Source organism: Hydra vulgaris, chromosome 08 (genome assembly GCF_038396675.1).
Source record: "Hydra vulgaris chromosome 08, alternate assembly HydraT2T_AEP".
Taxonomy (NCBI): domain Eukaryota; kingdom Metazoa; phylum Cnidaria; class Hydrozoa; order Anthoathecata; family Hydridae; genus Hydra; species Hydra vulgaris.
In genome coordinates this window covers 11,103,407-11,112,500 of record NC_088927.1, presented here as the reverse complement: position 1 = coordinate 11,112,500, position 9,094 = coordinate 11,103,407, and the positions used below count along the sequence as shown (strand labels likewise).

The window sequence follows — 9,094 nt, the reverse complement described above, 5'->3', positions numbered from 1 at the left end:
TGTGCCGCTTTGCATGTGTGTTTAGGGTCATTGTCATGGTGAAAAAAAAATTTGCGATCAATTCTCAAACGGATTGACATAAATTTTTTTAAAGTTAATCAACATACAACTTCCCTGTCATTATACATTCTATTCATTATACATTATACTCAAACGGATTGACATAAATTTTTTTAAAGTTAATCAACATACAACTTCCCTGTCATTATACATTCAACATTCACCAGTCGTCCCACACTATTTGAATCAAAACATCCCCTAGCCATAGGCGAGCCACCTCCATGCTAGACTGTTTTTGTAAGATTTCTATCTAAGAGTGCATCACAAGGTCTGGGCCAAACTCTTTGTTGTTTTTTAAGCCAATTATTTGACATTTATTCTTATCAGACCATAACACTAAGTTCTAAAATGCCTCACACTTGTTAATATTCAGTTTTGCAAATGCTAAAAGTTTTTTTTTGTTTATACTTTTCTGAAGAAGGTTTATTTAAACCACCTATTTTTTTAAACCACTTAAATTAAGTCTTTTCTGTACAGTTCGACATGAAACATTTAAATAAGGATTTTCAACAATCTGTTTTGAGGTTATTGTTAATTTTTTTTTTTCTATCAGTGCATTTAAGATATTGTATCTTGTTGAAGTCTTAATGGGGCGACCATGTCTTTTTCGATTTTTGGCATAAGCAGTTGTTTCATATTTTATACACATGTTTATAACACCACTTACTGATATTTGATATTTTTCATCACATTGCTTGTAGGTTAGGCCCTTTTTTCGATCACAAGTGACCCGAGATCTGATGTCCAATGAATAATTTTGATGATAAACCATTATTATTATTTTAACTTTTTCTAAAAATAAATTCCAAAAAATATAGTTTAAAATGCTTATTGTTAAAAACTTTAACAAAATATTTTTGATGTCAATACTTTTAAGTAAATAGTTATTGACAAAACATTATTTTTCATAATAAAAATGTAGATGTTTCTTACTTTTGTCACATTTATTTTAGACAGAAAAACTGTAAGTTAGCAAAGTTCATTTAATAGAGTTACTTTTGCATTACAGTTGAAAAGAGTTATAAATGTTTTTTTTTTTCTCTTGAATCAAATTTAAAAAAGAACATAAAACTTTTGCAGTTATATAGATTCTGACGTAAACTTTTTTTTTTTTTTTTTTTTTTTAAACATCTTCGCTTCCAACAAGGCTGCAAGCAGCCACTAATTAAAGTTGGAAGTTACTGTAAGAGAAAAGATGAAGATTGTAGAGCAAGATAACGATTGACGGACGATTTAAAAGATTGCAAATTATATGAATCAGGAAAGCAAGATGAAGGAAGCGAATTCCAAAGAGCTGATGTTCGAGGAAAAAAACTAGACGAATAAGCGTTTTTGGAGCACTTAGGAACAGTCACAGAAAAAGGATGACACTTAATTGAATGACGAGTAACACAAGAATGAATTTTAGTAGATGGCACAAGAGACGCTAGCTCTTTAGAGCAGTGCCCATTATAATATTTGTAGAAAAGAGAAAGAGAAGCAACATTACGACGATGTGATAATGGTTGAAGGTTGGCTGCAAGAGCAGGTCCAACTATGTTTACAATGCGTTTTTGCACCTTGTCTAAAAGAGAAAGGGCATCATTAGAAGATCCGCCCCAGATATGGCAACAGTATTCCATACAAGGCCGGATTTGAGATTTATAGAGGTAGAGAATAGAATCCAGAGTAAGAAAGTGGCGAGCTCGATAAAGAGATGCAACCTTAGCAGATGCTAATTTTGCAACCGATTTGATATATGGTTTCCAAGAAAGATTGGAAGTAAGAGTTAATCCTAGAAGATGAAGAGTAGGTGACTCATCGAGTACATCACCGTTCATAAATATAGGAAGATCTAAATAATTGCGATAACGATTGGCTGAAAAAAATTGAGTTTTATCTGAATTAAAGTTCACCAGCCACTGTGAGCCCCATGCTGTAGCAGAAGTGAGATCCTTTTCAAGCTCAAATGCCCCCTCCAGGCATTTGAGCTTGAAAATCGCTCAAATGCCATCGCTCCCCAGAATTTTTGACGATAGGGATAACAGATGCGGCTTTCCAGCAGGCTGGAAAACAAGACTCTGATAAGCACTTGTTGAATAGTTTTGAGAGTATAGACGACAGCTCTGGAGAACACTTCTGCAAGACTTCTGCAAATAATTTTGTTTTATTGTTTGAGTTTCGATTTTATCATTAATGCTACTTATTTTTGCCTGTGACTGTATATATATATATTATATATATATATATATATATATATATATATATATATATATATATATATATATATATATATATATATATATATATATATATATATATATATATATATATATATATATATATTTAAACAACTTTAAAAAGTATTCTACACAATAGAGTGCTCAATGTTCTTAACAGAACAGAGCAATTAATATTAGTAGTAGAAAATCACTTAACAAAAATTTTTTCCATTTAACACTGTGTTTCATCAACAAAGATTCATCAGAAATGGATGATCAAATTAATAAAACTTCAATTTATACCAAAATTAAATAACAGGAAGTTGCAAATGTCTTAACTACTGTAAATTTTCACACATTTGTGGAATTTGCTGACACTATTATAAAAAGAATTCTTTAGAAATGATTACTTATGCTATTTTTTTAAAAATGCTTTTTTAAAAAGGGTAGTTAATGTAAATATTATTTGAACTCATTTATTTTTATAGTTTTTTAGGAGAAACTTATTTTCGTGCCTACATTTAGAAATTAATTCCGATCTTTTGTTTAATAAGCATTCTTGATTTGCATGTGTAATTATTTCAAATTTTTCTTGTAGGCATAGTATGCGTTTTTTGGAAATATTGTTATATGCAGGCGCTGTTTTAAGGATAGACCAATTCAGTATAAAATCATCAATATTTTTTTTCTTTTAATTCCCATATATATTTTGACAGCATGGTGTCTTTTAAATACTTTTTATTCTTGAAAGATTGCTTATGATTGGCAAAACGTTTTTTCCATTCACTCTCTGTTTTGCCAATATATTGTTTATCAGGTACATTCTTAGAGGAAACAACACATTTATATACCACATTTTTTGATAAACAACTTCCACTCATTGGACAATTGATTTTTTGTTTACAATTACAATTTTCTGTAGTTTTTTCATTTAGGATTTCTTTTTTGTTTAACAAAGCCTTATTGTGACCTTTTATAATTCTTTCCATATTTTTTGTGCAACTGTAGCTAACTTTAATTGTATTTCGATTAAAAATTTTATGTAGTTTATTAGATCGCGGGAAATGCTTATCAACCAATTTTAAAAACACTTTTCCTATGTTAGTAGAAACATTTTTGCTATATGGGGGGTTGAACCAAATTACATTTCTAGTTCTATTTCGTTTTTTTGTATTCTTTTTTTCAGGGTCAAATTTTAGTTCAAAATTTTCAAAACCACTTTTTTTTAGGGCATCTTCAAATATTCGTTTAGAGGAATTGAATACATTTTCATTTGAGGAATTTTGGTTTAGTCTGTTATTAATTGAAATCGGGATTTGTTTTAGAACTTGGGGTGGATGATTAGAGTTAATGTTAATATATAATAGTTCATCGTTTGGTTTTTTGAAAGGCTAATATGAATTTTCAGAGAGGTTAAATGTGACATCAAGAAAATACACAATTTTTAAATTTATGTTTATTTCGATTTGAAAGCCAATATTTTTAAAATTTTTTATAATATCTTTTCTTATTTTGTCGAGCTGTGGACCAGATTTTCTACGCATTACTATTAAACCATCGTCGCGATAAAGGCCTAAATCTTTTATATTGATTATTTTACTCAACAAATCTAAAATATATAGTCCAACAAATTCACAAATTTCTGCTCCGTCATAACTGCCCATTGTTACATCAAAGCAGTCATGTATGTTTTTCTTTTTCCAAGTTTCCTTATTAAAATAAAGTAAGGTTTTTCTACAATGTTTTATTATACGGATTGTGTCATCAGGAATAGCTGTGTGGCTTTTTGCAAATTCAATAGTCTTATCTAAAATATCTGCGGTTATTGAGGGATAAAAATCATTAATGTCATATTGAATAAATGTGCAGTCATTTTTATTTTCGATTATGGAGAACCAATTTTAGCAAATTCCACAAATGTGTGAAAATTAACAGTAGTTAAGACATTTGCAACTTCCTGTAATTTAATTTTGGTATAAATTGAAGTTTTATTAATTTGATCATCCATTTCTGATGAATCTTTGTTGATGAAACACAGTGTTAAATGGAAAAAATTTTTGTTAAGTGATTTTCTACTACTAATATATATATATATATATATATATATATATATATATATATATATATATATATATATATATATATATATATATATATATATATATATATATATATATATATATATATATATACAGTAAACTCCCGGTTATTTAAACCTCCAAGGGGTATAAGAATTTATTTCGAATTACCCAAAACTCGAATAACTGAATATGCTCTTTAAAATGACCTACTTTAAGTTTCTTTCAAATTTTAATAAAAGTAGAAAGTAAAAAAGTTTTATCCTTGTAAAATAATAAATATTTTACAATTCATTGAAAATATAATCCATTTTTTTTGTTGTTTTTTTATGTTCGTTTAATGTGTTTTTTTATCTTCAAGAGGAGCAAAAGTTGTTTCGAACAACTACAGGTTCGAATAACTGCATTTCTGCATAACAGCATTTGCATGAGTTTGTTAAAGAAAATTCACAGGAAATGAAAATTACTTCGAATAAGCAAATTTATATATATATATATATATATATATATATATATATATATATATATATATATATATATATATATTTATATGTATATATATATACATATATATATATATATATATATATATATATATATATATATATATATATATATATATATATATTTATATGTATATATATATATATATATATATATATATATATATATATATATATATATATATATATATATATATATATATATATATATATATATATATATTTATATTTATTTATTTATTTTTACTTTTTAAATTTAATAATAATTATACTAATTTAATAACATTTTTTTTTACGTTTGCTTTCAGACTACTAATGGTACAAGTTTTGTTTTTTGATTTAGATTCTGTATCTCAATGATATCCTGGCCTATCGATACGATATCTTGTTAATTGTATTTTTATATATTGCATAAATATATATGCAAACATTCACACACATAAATTTTAAAGAAAATATTTATATTTTTATTTATATATCTATAAATTGTTAATTTTACGCTTTTTTATATTTATCATTGTATATTACTGTTTGTATTAATTATTGATTTTAGAAATATTGCGAGGGCAGAGTTCAAATTACAATTTAGTTTTATTTGCCAATTCAATATATATTATATCCACGTTTAATTGCGTTTAATAATGTTTTGCGATATTTCATACAGCGCATTTAAGCGTTGGTTCAACGTTATATTTCAACCTTTACTCGTCGTCTTTGAGTCACGTTAAATCGACGTTTTACTAACAACGTTACAAATCCTTGCAAGCCTAGACTGCTTTAACAGCGTTTGTGCAACGCTTTTTAAGTAATGTTTTTTTAACGTTAAGTTGCGACGTTTATACAACACTTTTTATGTAACGCTTTTTCAACGTTTAGTTGCGACGCTTTTGTAACATCATTTAGTAACGTTTTTTCAACGTTACGCAATAACGTTTAATCAACGTCTATTAAACAACGTTACATATCTTTGCAAAATCGATTACTTTGTCAACGTTTCCGCAACATCTTTTGCGACCGATTTTCAACGTTGATTCAACGTTGTCATGTTTGCTGGGTTATCAATCAAAGATACTGTATTTTTTGTTACTCTTGTTGGACGAATAATTAAGGGTATTGCTCCAGTTTCAAAAAAAGAATCGTAAAAGTTTTTAATTTATTATTTTCATTGTTTAAGACCTAAATATGAATTGTTTTCAAAACAATTCATATTTAGGTCCCCAATAATAAAAATCTTTTTTTCTTTAATACCTTTTTTAAAAATACTTTGTTCAAAAAAAATGCTCAAGTTCTCACTCACGCCGTCAGGTGGTTGATAACAACAGCTTATTAATAAGTTTTTTGATTCATTGTTTATAATTTCAATAGTTAAAATTTCTTTATCGCCATCAGATACACTTAAATCATTCCTAACATGACAAACAATGTTTTCATTTACATATATAACAACTCCTTTTAAATTAATTTCTCTCTGGAGAGAAATTAATTTAAAATGAGGAATATAAAAGTTTAAAGTATTATTTAAATTATTCGAAATCCACGTTTCAGTCAAAAAAATTATATTAAAACAATTTTTTGTTCCTCTATCAGATTAAGAAGTTTTTCAAAATTACTATTGAGGCTTCGAATGTTTACTTGGAGAATTCTAATTTTATTTAAATTATTGTCGCAAACTTTTTTAAAAAGAAACCCTTCTAATTCGTTTGGATAGTGATATGAGCAATCCATATCGGGTTTTTAATTGTCATTATTATTTATTTTAGAAAAGTTGAAACTTATGGATTCAAAATCACTAGTCCCAGCCATTCATTTTTTTAATTTTATTTTAAGGGGCATTTATTATTAGAAAAATTTCTTTTTAAAATGTAATGTTTGGGTTTCCAAATTCATATTTTATAATAGCATACTTGCCTTCACTGCGTAGTTTTTTTACTTCCACCCATAACTTTTTACGACTCTCAATAGTTTACTTTGCAAAATCTTCATTAATAAATATACCAGTTCCACGCAAGTTTTTCACGACGTTTAGAATTTTGTTTTTGTCTTGGTAATTTAATAGCTTCAAAACTATTGTTCTTGGTAGTTTACTTTCTCGTGATTTGCCCACTCGATGCGCTCTTTCCACAACCACTTCGTTGTCAATTTTAAGTTGTTTTTTGAAAATATTTTTTACTGTATTTTAACAGTCATTCCATGTTTCGTTAGGTTTTGCTTCAATTCCATCTATTCGTAGATTATTTCGACAAGATCTGTTTCCTAAATCGATTGTTTTTTTGTGTAAAATATTTAAATCCTTATCATAACACTTTTTAATTTGTACAACTTTTTCCATTAGGTTTGTTTCTTGGAAGTTTTGTACAACCTTTTCCATTAGGTTTGTTGCTTGGATGTTTAGAGTTGTTTTAAGGTCACATATACAGTTGACTCTCGATATCTCGAACACTAAGGGGACCGGAAAAAAAGTACGAGATATCGAGAGTTCGAGATATCAAGAAAAGGGTTGAAAATAAATAAAATTGCCCGACTTTCATTAAAACAAGTTATTTTTCTGACAAAAATCATTAACAACAAAAACTACAACTTTTGGAAAAAATCTGTTATCTGATATTGCTTTAAATTATCCATCTTTTCCATCTTCATTAAATCCTCAAGTTTTAGTGCTAGGGATTGTATTTCATTTCCGTATTTTGAGCTATATAGCGAAGCATTTTGAATTGTTTCAAAAGCAATTTCTAATTGAATATCAGATGGGCGTGGCGGGGCTTCGACGTCAATAGCTTCGTCAACGCTATCTTCAACTTCACTATCGTCGTTTTCAAAATTAGGGTCTAAAATCTGAGCAATGATTTCAGCATAAGTAGCAAGTGAACCGGTGGTTACTACATCGCAATCTAAATCAATGTAAGATTCCGCTGAGAGATCTTCTTGGACGGCACGAGGATCTAACTCTCGCAAACGGTTAAGTTCTTCTGTCAAAAATTTAAAAGAATGATCATCATCAGCTTCTTCAATACTCTTGTTTGTTTTGCTGATACCAGCTTTTTTAAAGCAGTTGATGACAGTCTCCTTCGACACAGCATTCCACGAAGAAACAAGATCTTTCATTGCTTGAAGTATAGAAATTTTTGGCATGGGTTCGTTATTATCGACAGCCTTGATACACAAACGCACAATTTTGTGACGATAATGAGCTTTAAGACTTCGTATTATGCCTTGATCCATGGGCTGAAGGACAGAGGTGGTGTTAGGGGGGAAAAATATTAGGTTGATGTTGCTTAGCCCTTCAATGTGTGGGTGGGCAGAACAGTTATCCACCAGGAGTGCTACTTTCCTGTCTTGAGCACGAAAAAATGAGTCAAGTTTCATTACCCATTCTGTAAAAAGGTCTCCGGTCATCCAACTTTTTAGCTGATTTTTATATGTGCAAGGAAGTTGTTTAATGTGCTTAAAACAACGTGGGTTTTTAGCTTTTCCAATAACAAACATAGGTAATTTTTCTCCCGTTGCACTCCCTGCTGCTATGCCTGTTAGTCTGATTTTACTATTTTTTCCCCCAAAACATTTTTCTCGTCATAAATGGTATGTTTTGTTTGGTAGGCACTGGTAAAATAGTCCAAACTCATCGGCATTGAAAATGTTTTCAAGCTTGTAATTCAAAAGCAATGTTGGAAGTGTAGTTTCATTCCACGAAGCAGTCATATTATTCGTCAAGGCGGCACTTTTGCCTGCAATTATTTTAAAGCTGATGCCGCTCCTAAAAATAGGAACAGAATAATTGAATTTTAATTACACGTTTAAAAAACTAAATAAATTAAATATAAACAGATACATGTTATTTGTTTATATTAAAATTGAACAAGATTTGACAAAATTTAACTGACCTTTTTTTCCAATTATGAAACCAACAATCAAATGCTTTAAAATCCAACTCTCCTAATGCTTCTGCGAATTTTAGTGCCTTTTCTTTTAGTATGGTACCATCAATTGGTACTTGTTGACTTCTTTTTGCAACGAACCACGTGTATATGGCCTTGTCTACATTTTTGAAATTACCACTACGAAGTTTCTTCAGTTTAGATTTTGTGCCATTTTTTTCCAGTGAGGTTAATAACTTGGTTTTATTTTTAATTCAGGTTGATAATGTGTTCTTTGGGACTCCATACTTTTTGGCAACCTCTTTGTTAGACATCCCAGTCTCTAGGTCTTTTAATGCCTTGCATTTTTCTATTATAGATTTGTTCGTGAGTTTTTGCTT

General features: G+C 28.8%; 1 protein-coding gene and 1 long non-coding RNA gene across 2 annotated transcripts in view; one reads left to right on the top strand and one right to left on the bottom strand.

Moving 5' to 3' along the window:
* LOC136084170 (uncharacterized) overlaps window positions 1-5,345 on the top strand; it is a 6,903-nt gene extending 1,558 nt beyond the window's left edge. The window contains exon 3 of the long non-coding RNA XR_010640372.1: window positions 5,186-5,345. This is a non-coding gene — a long non-coding RNA (uncharacterized LOC136084170). The remainder of the gene's footprint in view (window positions 1-5,185) is intronic.
* A 2,068-nt stretch (window positions 5,346-7,413) lies between these two features.
* On the bottom strand, window positions 7,414-8,325 carry LOC136083008 (tigger transposable element-derived protein 4-like). The gene has a single exon (XM_065802419.1). It carries the CDS (start codon window positions 8,323-8,325, stop codon window positions 7,414-7,416), a length of 912 nt encoding a protein of 303 aa, XP_065658491.1.
* Between the last annotated feature and the right edge of the window lie 769 nt (window positions 8,326-9,094).

What these genes read in the sequence shown, in the direction of transcription:
- LOC136083008 (XM_065802419.1), bottom strand. Translation starts at nt 8,325, where the DNA reads ATGTTTGTTATTGGAAAAGCTAAAAACCCACGTTGTTTTAAGCACATT.